Source organism: Palaemon carinicauda, chromosome 8 (assembly GCF_036898095.1).
Source record: "Palaemon carinicauda isolate YSFRI2023 chromosome 8, ASM3689809v2, whole genome shotgun sequence".
In the NCBI taxonomy this organism is placed as follows: Eukaryota; Metazoa; Arthropoda; class Malacostraca; order Decapoda; family Palaemonidae; genus Palaemon; species Palaemon carinicauda.
This window is the reverse complement of record NC_090732.1, coordinates 8,044,371-8,059,513: the sequence shown is the minus strand read 5'-3', so window position 1 is coordinate 8,059,513 and position 15,143 is coordinate 8,044,371. Positions and strand designations below refer to the sequence as shown.

The 15,143-nt window shown below is 38.5% G+C and overlaps 1 protein-coding gene across 4 annotated transcripts in view; it reads right to left on the bottom strand.

Moving 5' to 3' along the window:
- The window catches only part of LOC137644819 (sperm-specific protein PHI-2B-like), a 35,637-nt gene that overhangs the window by 7,363 nt on the left and 13,131 nt on the right, over positions 1-15,143 (bottom strand). For all 4 annotated transcript variants that reach the window (XM_068377708.1, XM_068377709.1, XM_068377710.1 and 1 more), the window contains exons 2-3: positions 10,725-10,772; positions 1,317-1,521 (exon numbers count right to left, since the gene is read on the bottom strand). In XM_068377708.1, coding sequence (XP_068233809.1) covers positions 1,317-1,521; positions 10,725-10,772 — 253 coding nt within the window. The remainder of the gene's footprint in view (positions 1-1,316; positions 1,522-10,724; positions 10,773-15,143) is intronic.

The window sequence follows — 15,143 nt, the reverse complement described above, 5'->3', positions numbered from 1 at the left end:
TTATTACAATACTTTTTGGACAGCTAGGATTGTTTACATTATTTGCCAAGAGAAGGCAGTTGATGGTGGTTATCCGAAACTTCTAAATTTGCAGGTTACCGGTACTTATACTATAGTATAAAAGGAAGCAATGATGCAAGTTTAAACAGACTTTTATATCATGCTTTTGCTGAACGCGCCACATAAAATGGACCACTGCTTTGTTTATATTCCATCATCGATCATAAACAAACTAACTCATTCACTCCTGTGTATAGGTTAGATTTTGCAGCAACAGATACCTTACTAAGTATTGGTTATGTAATAATGATATTATTAATGTTTTCCTTATTTTATCCTTAGAAATTCTAAATAGTGATTTTATAGTCTTTTTCCTAAAATCACCCCCTAAACACAGTTTTGTTTAAGTTTCATCGCCAATCATAACTAACAAATGAACGCACTTACAAATGAAAGGGATAACCAATGATAGCAGGAGCTTACAGTAAAAGGGTTATTAGAAATAAATATAACGTGGTGAACTAATTATAATAAAAGAGTAAAACCATTAGGCTAGCCTTGAAATTGCCGTTCGCCAATTACATGGAGTATATGATAATTACAAATTTGAAAGTAATTTATATTTTTCTTAACATACTGTACAAACCATTAGCTATTTAATATGGATTATCTTTTGGTGGAGCTGGAAGACTTGCCATAAAGACTTTAATGCGAGGTGGCACCTTGCCCTTCAACTCGCCCTTGAGGGAACACTCGGGCACAATATTCTATTTTATTTCTCTTCCTCTTGTTTTGTTAAAATTTTTATAGTTTATATAGGAAATATTTACCGGTATTGCAATGTTACTGTTCTTGAAATATTCAATTTTTCCTTGTTTCCTTTCCTCAATGGGCTATTTTCCTTGTTGGGATCCCTCGGCTTATTGCATCTTGCTTTTCCAACTAGGGCTGTTGCTTAGTAAATAATAAATAATAATAATAATAATAAATGATAAAAATGCCTTTACAGGAAATATTGGGGTTTGCCCTTTACAAGGGAACATACGGTATATAATAGAAAAAAGCAGACTAAAAAAACAGCCAGTTCATGGTGCCGAGAGTATGTCTACTCTCCAGCGGCTGAAAAGTGGCTACTGCTGTGTGCGTGTATGGGGGAGGGAGGGGGGGACTTCCCTATCACTCCCAAACGAACTACCAACACCTAGTTATAAACTTTGCTATCAGAGTTACAGCTATGCTGAAAACACAGTCCTATTAAAGGATGCTAGTTTGTATCCATGTAGGAACAACATGTTCTCGGGATAAGCATTACTTACCTGTCATATACTTTTTCAAACCCATGATGCTCATCCCTGTTTTGTCCTCGGCCTTAGATAATGCTTCTAACACTATGCTATGATAGGATGAAGGAACAACCACAAACGTAGCATCGTTATTTAAACCCTTTTTGGACTTGGAGTTTTTATCAGCAGCATCTCCAGGGTGCAGCTTTTCGGATGCAGATGGAGCCTTTAGCTCATTCTGAAATAAACACACATTCTCAGAGCTACAAATTCAAAGTTTCATTTAAGAGTATAATCTAAAGGCAATTTTCCAGCTTCTAGGTAAGTCTTAAATCTGTCATTGTAAGACTTTTCCAACACTGTTAATAGTTTTTAATGATACCTAATAAATTTTCTTTGTGATTACTGCTACCTGGTGTACACACCATAACACTATCCTTCTTTATTTATATGTGACACTTTCAACAATAATGCATTCAGTGAAGCAAGATCAAAATAATAACAAGATTTCTAATTGGACCCTTAACGCTTTTACTAGAAGTTCCCTTTCTCACTTAGTCTTGCCCTGTATGGTGTGCTAGGTTTTATTGTAGGCTCAGAAGGAATTAATTTCTTTGGTTTGCTGACCTGTTACTAAAGATAGCTTAGACCTATTCAATTGAAGAAACTGAAAAAAAAACCAGCACACCTGCAACCTTCATTTTCAAACCTTGTGTATTAAAAACCTGCAAATTTTACATTATTTGTATTTTTCCCAGCTATACCAATGCTAGTCATTCTATTCTTTTATATGGTTATTTCTAGTTTTTTTCTATGGGTTTGATTACGTCATACTGCGCTGTTAGGCAACTGCTGTGCATGACGCACTATGTTTGTTCCAAGGGACTAATCACAAGACACTTCTGGTGAAAGACTATTGGGGTGGTTGAAGCAGGACCTTAGCTAAGTGACTGGTTTCTATAGCAAGGAAAAATACAATTTATATAATAATTGTAGTTTATTCCAAAGTGGATACAAACTTCTGAGTAATTTATATGGGGAGTCTTCCTTAGGTGGGAAGTCTCTGAAGGTAGGTGGTCTGCCCTTCTCTCAAGATACAACTACTATAGTAATAGCAAGGGTATCAAAATTAATTATTTGTGAACAGTGTAGCTGGCTCTTAATGAGGCAGGGCCTATGTTAAATTCTAGGGAGCTTTCCCAGGGTGAAGTGATATGAACATGAAGTGTTAATTATCAGGCAGCAGTACACAATTCATGGTATTCTTCCTGGCATTAAGGTGGCTTCCAAGTCGAAGCTTCACATTCAATCAAGATCTTCATCCACCTTAGTACTCATATATCCTTATAATGCAGAGTAACAGGTGCCTTGATAAGAGCAGTTACTAGTCTCATGAGCTCAAAGAGACTTTCTTGTGCAGCAACAGAAGGGCCTATAGAAAAGGTGTCTAAAAGACCTGTGTGCTTGGACTTCAAAATGCACTGAATTCATTCATAGGGATATCAAGGTCTTCCCTCAGGTATATCAATCATATTATTCCCTTCATTTCTCCCATCCATGACCTCACTAAATTATTCCATTCAACGTTGCCTTTCTTTATATCTATGGTTATAACAGACCCATCCCTCTTATTAATGGGTTTATGCTTTCTTTTTGCCCCTGTAGAGATTTTTTTTTTTATTATTATTAATTTCATTAGCAATTCTTATGCCATAGCCACTCCGTGAATTCATAGCTGTCAGCCTCATCTGCTTTTCTAAACATTTTCTCCAGTCATTCCTGGCTTTTCTTTTGACTTCACTATCAATATTGGAATAGTTAGCATGCTCTACCTTGTAATGTAATTTCTATTACTTCCTCAAAAACTTTCAACAATCAATTTCTGTCTGTCTCCTTTTCACTGTTTCCCAAGTATCATATGATATCAGTGGCTTTCTCCTTGTAACTGCATGTCCCAAAACAGCACTACCAACTGACTGATATACGTTCTTATCACGGGACTCTTCGTTAATTGCTAGTTCTTTATCTCATAAGACTGCAAATCAATTCCTACATTCAATTGTAGATGTTTCTCTATGTTCATCTTCTGAAAGCTTGGCTGTACCAAACCTAGGTATTCTACCTACATTTTTGTTGAGTACTTTTTCGTTTTAAATTCTGTGTGGCAATGTGGAGCTGGTGATCACTACCAACATCTGCACCTCTATAGCTTACTTTTCTCACTGTCCTCCTCCTCTTTATTAATGGTTATGTGATTTACTGTACAGTACTTTATTTTTGTAGTTGCCACCACAGGGTTAAGTTCATGTATATTTGTGGATGTCCTTATGCTTGGAGAAAAAAAAAAGTACCTCTAATAAAAAGATTGTTTCTAGAACAAATATGTTCCATTTTCATTTTCGACGTCGTCAAGACCCTCGACACTAATCACGTTCTCTATACTGTACCGGTACCTTTATTATTCCTTCTAACTTTAGCATTGAGGAGACCAATCAATTTTCATCTCTCTCTGGGATCTCATCTATTACAAACTGCAGTTCTTCATAATATTCATATTTCCTTCAGGGGAATCATTTGTTGATGCATAGCAAACTGTAACACTCCCATTGCACTGCTTTGATTTAAACTTTGCAAGTTAAAATCTACTATTTACAGCTTTCCATTCCTTAAGTGCCTTTTCTGCTCTTGGCGTAATCATTCCTACCCCTTTTCTCCCTGAATAATTTATATATTGCCTTGGTCTAAGATTTCTTAACCAATCCTCTTACAGTAAAAGTGTTTCACTTAGGCCCAAGATATCCAAACTACATCAACTTCATTCTCCACTTGTAACTTCCCGATCTGATTTATGGTTCCTAAATATTACCAATTTTCAATTTTTCTTTAGTCTTTAGTCTTTATACACAGAGAGATTCTTGAAAACCAGCTATGCCTGGAACCAGGGGCCATTCTGTCATTTTCTCTTTCCATAGACTGACTAAATCCATAGATGATTCATTGGCTGGATTCATCAAAGGATGGCCAGTTCCTTGTGACGTGCAGTGCCTACCTTGCCCATACTAAGCGATTCCTGCCAGTCCATACTAATTCCAGTAAGATCGTCCGCCAGGCATCAGGATTAGAAGCTGAAGACATCTTATCTTTCGTCTTCAACCCAATTCCTTTCCCTGCTGCCAGTGACTTGTGAGCTTTTGGGGGGGGGGGGGGGGGGGCTTTCTCTCCACACCCAAAGTTCTCGTTACTTCACCAGGTTACTCATTGCTTGTATAACCATTGGCAAAGATGGATGGCCAAGCTATACCGCCTAGCAAAAATTCTTTCACAAAGTACGGTAATATAAATAAAGGATCAATTTTACAAAAAAAGGCTTTGACAGTTCATTCCTGGACACTACTCACCAAAGTGCTTAGATTTTTAAAGAATTGCAATCAAAGGTCATACAGGCAAATTATATGTTAAGATACAAAAGAAAATCTAAAACTGAAAAAAATCTTCATCAAACACTTCAGGTTCTGAAATAAATATTAAAATACTGCTAGGATCTCTACCATCCTGTTTTGAATCTTGTATAGTACTTGTCATCCTCGCTAAATGGCTCAAGCAGAGTGTTTACTTCCAAAATACCCAAGAATGTTTCGGTCAAACCCAATTCTGAAGATAACTTCTCTGAATTCTTTGAAGGAGAACTTTAGGACACCTTCTAATCATTAGACCTAAAATCCAAATGAATCTTTGATTCACAATTTCTTCTGAACTTTGCAGAATAATTTACTGAACTTTAAATACTCTCAAGTGTTAACCTAGTTTCTTGGCAATCTTAGAAGGACAAAATATGACCGTATCATTAACTTGTAAGATTGGAGAATACAAATACAGTACCTGAATAACATGAAATGAATATCTTATGTTTAACTAATTAAAATTAAAATAGCGTATTTCCTGTGTCGTAAGACGCTACAAGTGGTAAGGCATTCGCTTAAATTAGCAAGGTAGTTTTTGGAAAAGAAAAAAAAATATAGGATTTTAAAAACTACTTGGCAGCATTTCCCATTCAGCGCCTCGTGTTATTTTGGTCTGGCACAGTGACTTTTCTTATTTAGAGTGTATAATGAAACGATAAGTAAATATTAATTAGCTATATGATGACTATCCCAATTATATTACATATTCATTTGAGAAACCACTAAACCTGTCGTAGTTTCCACCACAACTACAAGTTTAGTCAGTGTTTGTTGTTTCGTGTGTTTATACGAAAGCAGTGTTGCTAAATGTTCTTTATCAAATTTTGGTAAAGTAAAATTCCAGTAATATTTCCCAAATTGCTCACATAGCCAACAAATTTCCACACAAAATGTAATTATTGATCAAAAGAAATCTAGAAATTATTTTAGGTGGAATACTTTTGCTACTTTATATGTCACTCCAGGTCTAGTTACTTTTTTGCTAACTTGGTAATAATGCACTCTACTAACAGTAAAAATTATTTTTTTTTCAAGGTCGTATTCAGCAATTGTCTATTATTTCATAACTCAGGCAGCAAAGTCATTATCAAATTATTGCTTTATTACAAAATATACACAAGAGAAAATATATATACACCATGAGCAACTAATGTCATATAGCGTCATCTGCTAGGAGATCACTAGTTGGCATGTTTGTTTGTATAAGCGAGTTGGCGAATCATCAGCTGATTACCAAAACAAATAATTTGCTACTGTTCTTCATTAAATGAAGTTCAATACAAATGATTTGAATTTATTACATATGAATGACAACTGTAGGTTTCCATTTCATGTCTCGTGAGTTTGAGCGCTTATGTCATTAGTTAGGTGTTTGAGAAATGTCAAACTCCTCCTCACTAAGAGTTGAGCGGACAATACTTCGATCTGCAATAAGATATATAGAACAGCTACGAGCTACATGGGACCTATCTGCAATCAAATACTATGGTTCATCCAACAAGGTCTCAGATGCTATACCCCAAGAGAGGGGAAGATTAAAAGAAAAGGTCAGTCATTCTTAACATTCATCCCAGACTAAACGCGGAACTCATAATACTTGCGAGAAGAGCATAAGTACCTAAACCACTAGCTCAGCAGCTACAACAGGCTCTAACAATGTATCTAAAGACCTGTGAGTTACATCCTGCAGATAATGAGCTGTGAAGGAGATTTGAAGTTTCCAAACACCCGTTTGTAACACCTGCATCACAGAAAGTCTACGGTCCTCTGAGAGTCTGGAGGCACAGTTCTTCAGAACAGAGGCTATATCCTTCCTTGGAAGGGCAAAACAGTTACTATATTACAAAAGAAAAGCTTTGGAAGCAAAATTTTTAAAAATGAAAACCCCGAGAAGGACGAGGACTTCCCTTATACCAAAAGTAGGAAATAATGATGGCGAGACGAGAAAAAAGGCCAGGCAGGCCACGAAAATCAACAATTCAGGGAGACTCCTAAGGAAAAGAAACTAAATAGAACAATGAAAGAGTCCACTCTTAGTAAGAAAAATGAAACCAAGAGCCTTGGAAGGTCAAAACAGTTACTACAAAATAAAAGCTGTGGAAGCCAAAATTTAAAGCTGAAAACGCTGGGAAGGCCGAGAACTTTTCATACCTGAAATAGAAAAAGCATGATGGTGAGACGAGAAAAAAAAAAAAAAAGGCCAGGCAGGCCTCAAAAATCAACAATTCAGGGAGACTCCCAAGGAAAAGAAACCAATAAAATAATGAAAGAGTCCACTCTTAGTATGAAAAATGAAACAGAACCTTGGAAGGACAAAACTGTTACAACAAAAGAAAAGCCGTGGAAGCCAAAATTTAAAGCATAAAGAGTCGGGGAACCCCAAGAATATCCCTTATACCTAAAATAGGAAAGCATGATGGTGAGACAAGAAAAAAACGGACAGGCCTCAAAAATCAACAATTCAGGGAGACTCCCAAGGAAAAGAAACCAAAAGAACAATGAAAGAGTCCACTTGTATGAAAAATTAAATGGAACCTTTGAAAGACAATACTGTACCGTCACAACAAAAGAACAGCTGCGGAAACCAAAATTTAATACATAAAAAGTCGGGGAACCGTAAGAACATACCTTAAACTTAAAATAGGAAAACGTGGGTGTGCCTCAAAATTAAAGGAAATGTATAGTGGCCAAAAAGAATCCTAGTAGGCCAATAGATTGCACCACTTCTGAGCTGCCAAAAAGAATCCTAGTAGGCCAATAGATTGCACCACTTCTGAGCTCTATAAAGATAACAAATGAATTATTGTACAAAACTAACGAAAGTATTGAAAAACCAGGCCCAATTGTCTATGAAATGAATCAGAAAAGTTTAAAGAAATGTAGATTCGAATTATATAACTGAAATAGACCCTGAAATTAACAATGACTAAAATTAAATCTTCCAATGTTAAGATGACTTACCGTAATAGAAATAGATATAAAAATCAATAGTAACTAATATAGAAAAGGAAATGTATGGATGGGCCATAAAGAATCCTGGGAGGCCAATAGATTGCACCTCTTCTGAGCTCTATAAAGATAACAAATGAATTATTGTACAAAACTAACGCAAGTATTGAAAAACCAGGCCCAAATGTCTATGAAATGAATCAGAAAAGTTGAAAAAAACGTAGATTCGAATTATATAATTGAAATAGACCCTGAAATTAACAATGACTATAAAATTAAATCTTCCAATGATAAGATGACTTACTGTACTAGAAATAGATATGGAAATCAATAGTAACTATTAAAGAAAAGGAAATTATGTTAAGAGCTAAAAAGACTCCTGGGAGGCCAATAGATTGCAAATCTTCTGAACACTAAAAATAACGGGACAAATTATCAGATAAAACTAAGAGAAGTATTGAAAAACCTGGCCCGTATGTCTTGAAGTGAGTGACACAGAAAATGTTAAAAGAAATGTAGATTCTAATTATATAACTAAAATAGATACTGAAATTAACAATGACTATAAAATCAAGTCTTCTAATGGTAAAGATAACTTACTGGAAATATACATGGAAATCCGAAGTAACTCTAGCATAGAAAGAAAAAGACATTGAACAATTCTAATCAAGATCCTGACGAGTTTAAATTCAATCGCCTATTCAAGCTGCTTCCAGTAGAGAAATATCCTGAAGCTGTAGAAGGTACAAAAACCTGGTAGCCCACCATCTATAAATAGGAAGAGACCACCATCTCTCTCCCCCCTTCCATAACATACATTAACATCACGACAACAAATCTCACTGCATTCCTACACATGATGAGTGTTGCATAGTGTGTGTACCATGAAGCCTGGACTTTTTACCTTTTCCTAGAGCAAGGACATGCGAGACTGCATCCCTTTATTTAACAGCCCCATTTCGTCTATTTTAAAAACTTCGTTTGGCAAAATAGCCGCCTTCCTCGAAAAGCCGAGGGAACTTTTCCTCACAAGTATCTTTTGGCTGCAGCTCTTTCTGCTGAGGCAGCTTCGCCACACACCAAAACACACTATAGGCGGATTTGTTTTTGGAACTTTTCTAATATGCCCTTGCTGGTAGTGAATGAACTTACTTACTTCAGGGAATCTGGAATCGGACGTTCCTGGTTGTGGGTCATAAATGTCCTCTTCCTAGTCATTAATATTGTCGTCATCAGGTGCAAGGTTGTCATACGGGTCTTAACCTTTGTTCAGATCATGATGATGTTCAAACTCGCATGTCTTTTCGGCAAGCTACAATCCATACTGAAAGCAGATTCTACCCTCGCTACCATCTTATTGCAGAGAGTAAACACTGCACTTCTGTTGAAAGTCCTTGATGTAGTCTTCTCAATATTTTTCTCATCTTTCTCTCTATGTAGCAAACAGCCGACTTGATGATGCAATGGTGTCTGACCACCGCATAACTTCTGCTGTCTTTCAACATGTAGAGAGGTTTCACAACTATGATCAGTATCTGTCTTTGCCACTTAGGGTCATTACCAGAAGCTTTAGAGCAGGGCATTTGGGCGTCATCATAGGGCTTGAATAAAAACTAAAATATCACTAAACGCAGGAATATTAAAGTTACAGTAACAGCGTGAAAATTGATGTGCATCTAGGAGAAGCTACGAGGCAATCCTGTGCTCTATGACCAATCAGCTCCCAGGATACAAATCTCAGTGCTCAAATTGGTTATTCCCCCCCCACCCCCCGGCAGCCTATAGTGTGCCATGTAAGACCTCACAAAGTACAGACAAGGCACGAAGTTGCAACTCGCTGTTTCTATCAGAATCTACAATTTCTCGTATCTAGAGGGTTTGCAAGACTTGAACAGAAAATACAAGGTTAAAATACATTTAAACACCCGCAATGTAATGAGGGCGCGAAACACGAGCCGCAATTTGGCGAGGGAATACTGGCCCTTGATTGGCAAAATTCCCACTCTGCCAAGAAGGGTCTATCCCGTTGGTCTGTGGTTTACTGATATTCACTCTTAAAATCTGGAATCTAGAGACATGAGGAGTCAGAGTGGTTGGGAGCTAGCACCAGATATCTTGCGCTAGTACGTAGCCTTGGGTTTGAAAGCATTAGGGAGCAGTGTTCTCTCATAATAAAGATGCAAAAGTTTTCAATAATTCTAAAAACCAATTAAAACTTTCGCGTCAAAATGTAAAGCAGGCATCACGGCCAAATCAGCTTTTATAAACTGCTGAAAGAGCAGAGCTTCTGGACCCACAAGTGGGCAAGGCTTGTTCACACGCTCTGCTTTAACAGTAAAAGCAGACTCAAATGACTGCAATTGCTCCAAAGCTATGGGGTTAAAAACTGGAAGCATTCATCATTAGCAAATGGTAGCACTCTCGTCCCAGCCAGGCGAGTGGGTTGGCCGAGACCTAGATTGTCTCGCGCAGACACAGCGGTCACTCTTGAGCTCTGCTCGAGGATGTAAAGTGCTATGGTGATAAAGAGCGCTGGCGCTTCTGAGCTACCTGTTGAAAAAGAAAGTTGAATTTTTAGCCAGTAATCGAAAGTGTAGGAGAGAAAGCCCACTCTCAACCATAGCTAAAATAAAGGCATTGTAATGCGCAATCAGGTGCTTCTCCATTACCGACTGGTAGCAACCCAACCGGTTGTAGACACCTTGTTGTTAAAAGTTTATAGCTGTATTCCACCTCCGTAGTTATTACTATCTAACAGTGTTTGTATTAGTGTAGGAACAAATCCTAACATCTGTATTATGATCCCCATCAACAGAGATATTGCGAGGAAACGGGGGTCGAGTTCCTGAACCACTCAAGCCCAAAATCTGCCCCAAAAAAACTTGCGCCTATTGATTGAAGGGAAGAAATATGGTATGGAGAAATTTTTTTTTTCTAAAGATAAATAGTTGAGGTTTCCAAGATGTAAGCAATTTGACCTACCTACAGGTAACTTAGAAAAAAAAAAAATTTGACCAGTAACTCTACCTACCTTATTAGGCTTATCCTTTGGAGCCATTTGCACGTCCACAGATACAATCTGCGAAAAAAAAAAAAATTAAGTATAAACAAAGTATAATTTAAACACTACTGTAGAAATCCTACACTGTACTTGATAAAGTAGTAACTCTCTCATTTAATAATTAAAGATTAATGCTAGAAGAAACTAGGTAGTACTCATGAACAAACCCAGACCATGCAAGTCTTCAGTGAACCTTGGCCTTGTCCTGTGTTAGACTATCCTATGCGAATAATTACAAGCCAAGCTGTATACGGTAAGCAGCTTAGCATGGAAAATACAAAGCAGTAATTAATAAACTAAAGGAAACTGATGAAAAAATTAACAATTAAGAAAAGATTTATCAGCCCACTCACAACAAAATGATTAAATTTATTACTTTAAAAAATACTTGCTGGTGATTCACCTGACTTCCTTATCCAAAATGCTTTTTGAAGTTTCACAAGAACTATTTAATAATTCCCTCTTCCCCTTCCTCAAATTGCCTTCCTCCCCAATATGCTATAGTTGGGCATGCCATTTGTGGCACTCATGGTTAAAAATCTGTCTAGGCAGACTTCACATTTTCCATTGAGGTGCTCCACTAAGATATTTCACTTTGAAATGAGCAAGTCATACTTTAGAGTACTTGGTACATTTTTCTTTTTATTTGTCATGACATACCAAACATCTTAGGGTATGATTTCTGGGTTTAAGATTCATTTGTGTGCTAAATGTTCAGTGAATAGGGTACTTTTAGAAAATACTATGTTCTGTGTCAAGGGCAGCAATGTGATTAAAACATAACTTTATTGAAGCAGTAGAACATCAAAATAAAAGACCATTATGATGGATTTTGGATATAGTTGACTACCCAACTCCTTTGGAAAGCTTGCAAGGGAGCAATGCAGTAAGCATTACCGGTAGATTGAAGAGCACAAGTCTTCCTTTCGTGGCTCATATAGCAGAGACGGATTGGATACTCGGAATAGTGCCACAGTAGATCACATATTTTTGTTCCAATAAAACCAGAAGGTAAGGTAAAAGCTGGGTGTGGATCAGTAACTTCAGGAATTACTCAAGCAATCATTGGATGAGCCACCAGCCTCTCGGTCAACAAAGGAAGTCTCGTCGGCAGAACTAGCAAATGAGTACAAGACTTTGGTAATCATTGACCAAGTCTTGAATATCTGCTTTCAAGGGTAATGAACTAGTCGGGTGCCGTAGGGTCAAAGAATAGACATTTTTAAAAGAATCTTTCCTCCCCTCGAGACAGTACTTTTCAGCCAGTCCACAAACTGAATGGGATGATCCCCTGTAAAGGAAGAAGGGGTGAAGGTACATTAACTGGTCACCTGGAAAGGAAAAGGGTTGAACATATTGACTGGCCTCCTTCATTAACAGAACTGCTTTTGGCTCCTATGTTCCCTAGTGTAGAGTAAAAATTGAGTGTAGCACCATGTGGTACATATTGTCATACAAGTGCCTCTCCTTGGTTGGAGGGGATCGATGCTGACAACTCTGCGAGCACGATTTGGTATCTGTGCTTATGCTGGTACCATGATCAGACCAATGTCGCTTGTTCCAATCTGCATTGTGCGAATAAACTGGAAGGTCTGTGTCTAGTAAAATCTGAGTACTATAGAAATATCTCCTTTCCAGGAACAGTCTTGAATGTGAAAAGATTCAGGTCTTGGCACATCAAAGATCTCAAGCATTGAAAGATTCTGAGGAATTGAAGGACCTCTGGTCTGGGAACACTGGGAAGGAACAAATAATAGGTAGTAGGTTGGCTAGGGCACCAGCCACCCGTTGCGATACTACAGGTAGTGAGTTAAGAGGCCCTTTGACTGGCCAGACTACTATATTGGATCCTTCTCCCTGGCTACGGTTCACTTTCCCTTTGCCTACATATACACCGAATAGTTTGGCCTTTTCTTTACATATTTTTTACACCTGACAACATTAAGATTACCAAACAATTCTAATTCACCCAAGGGGTTAACTACTGCACTGTAGTTGTTCAGTGGCTACATTCCTCTTGGTAAGGGTAGAAGACTCTTAGTGATGTTAAGCAGCTCTTCTAGGAGAAGGACACTCCAAAATCAAACCATTGTTCTCTAGTCTAGGGTAGTGCCAAACTCTGTACCATGGTCTTCCACTGTCTAGGGTTAGAGTTCTCTTACACTTTGACACACTATTCTACCTTATTTCTCTTCCTCTTGTTTTGTTACATAGGAGATATTCATTCTAATGTTACTGTTCTTAAAATATTTCATTTTTCCTTGTTTCCTTTCCTCACTAGGCTATTTTCCCTGCTGTAGCCCCTGGGCTTATAGCATCCTGCTTTTCCAACTAGGGTTATTGCTTTAATAACAAAAACAACAATAATAATAATAAGTGTACTAGTGCCCTGCCAACTCAAATTATGAATGATCACCCGTAGACTAATCATAACTCGTATGGTTACCGATCATGGATTGCAGCCGACCCCGTGGGAAACAACAATCGTAGAGGACAAACACGAGCAATCCTAACTTATGTGAAGAGAGAACACAATTAAGGGAAGACTACAAGAATACCTCGGTAATCTTGAGGGGAAATCTCAAAACTCGTACAAGCAACGAGAACCATCATAGATTCCTCTTTCACCGGTATAACACATAAAAATCCTGTTAGAAGCATATGCCCGAAGTTCTGAAAGCCAAGTCACTGAAGAGCAGGAGCTAGAAATTCAACAAGTGTAGTGACAAGCATGACACCAGACAAGCGCAATGAACACCTATCCCATGATTATTCACAAGACGACCGGTCAAGCCGTGACCGAGCACATGAATACAGTACTGTTGGCAATATGGAAGGCCAGGATCGTGATGATCAGGCCCATGGCGAGTGTCAGCTGGAAAGATATGTACTACGGTACTACCATTATTTAATTCACACTGCTCATTTATTGTACACTCCACCACACTATTTCTGCAGGGTTGTCTCATAGAACTCTCTGATGAGGGAAAAGGACGAGGGCAGCACTATCCTTCTTCATGTGGGTGTAAGCGTTCCGTCCTGCCTTGTGGGACTTCGGTCTCACAAGAGACCGAACTGTCTAAGCAGGTTTGCAAACGCCTTTACAGCATACCAATACTTCTTCTCTAGAATAAAAACTTTGATACGAGATCGTAACAGGATAGCCTTCCAAGTACTTATGTTCAGAGTGCATAATTGGGGTTCTCTGTATATTCTTCAAAGAATGTGTCACTGAAACAACCCCAGGATGTCCTAGGGCATGAGAGCTATGAGGGAGGCTGCCAAAGTCCTGACCAGTACTGTACTGCATACCGAACTATTCTCAAAGGAGGAAGAGTTTTCAAAAAAACCTCTCACATAAGAGGTGAGAACGGACTTGGATAGTCTTTGCAAGTGGATATGTTCTTTGTCCATACTGACTGTTCTCTCGACGTTCTTCTTAGCCTTGGGGCACCGAAGTGTTCCAGGAATGTTCCTGCATAGGAGAGGGACAAGGGCAGCTGCCAATGTCTTGACCAGCTGTGCTTGATCTCGCAAGAGACTTGCACTGGTAGCAGGAGTGTGAGTTACTGTACAGTACCTCGTACCAAAGCACCTTACCAAGGAGGGTCGGGTTTTGGGTAGGGTTTTGGTAGTGCTGCTCCTTTCATGAAACCACATAAGAGTTACCTGAAGATGTCTCAGACTGGCCCAATAGGTCATCATGTGCTTCGGAATCTACTTGCCTCTTTTTGGGATGGCAGGGGTCACTTCTGAAATCTCGGCAAAAGCAAAAATGATGATGCAGAAACAGGCAAGGTGATACGGAAAGGCAAGCGCACACTAATGTTACCCTCAGTCAATCATCTAGAATAGTGGAAGAGGCAGCAACCTTCATCCCAACACTGCCCGTGAGCATGTCTGGTACTAGAAGGAGCATAAGTGCAGATACTTTTCCCGTAGGGAAAGATAGCAAGATTATGAAGTGGAGTCTCAATCAGAAGAGCATTCGAAGTACAACAGGCAAATAGCGCCACATAACACATGAACGATTGGCACGGTCCCATATTGTTGTTCAGCCTCAGACGGTAAGACTATCTCTACAGTATATCCCAGCATAGAATACTGAGAAAGTGAGAGGTGCCCTACAACTAAAGTTATGATCACAGAACCTTAAGTGCTTGGAGGCCTAAGGAGATCTACAAGACTCTACCAGTGTCATTACACTTTCTCGCAGTCATCATGCTCATGTTAGTTGATCGTGGAGATCAAACACATGGATCCTAGGTCTGTCAGCAGGAGTGTCCATCTTCCATTATCATCACAAATTTGTCAATCATGGACACAAGAGCCCAAGTCTCTCAAGTGCACGTGGAAGGCAGTATAGTCAGAGCTTACAAATGCGGAGAC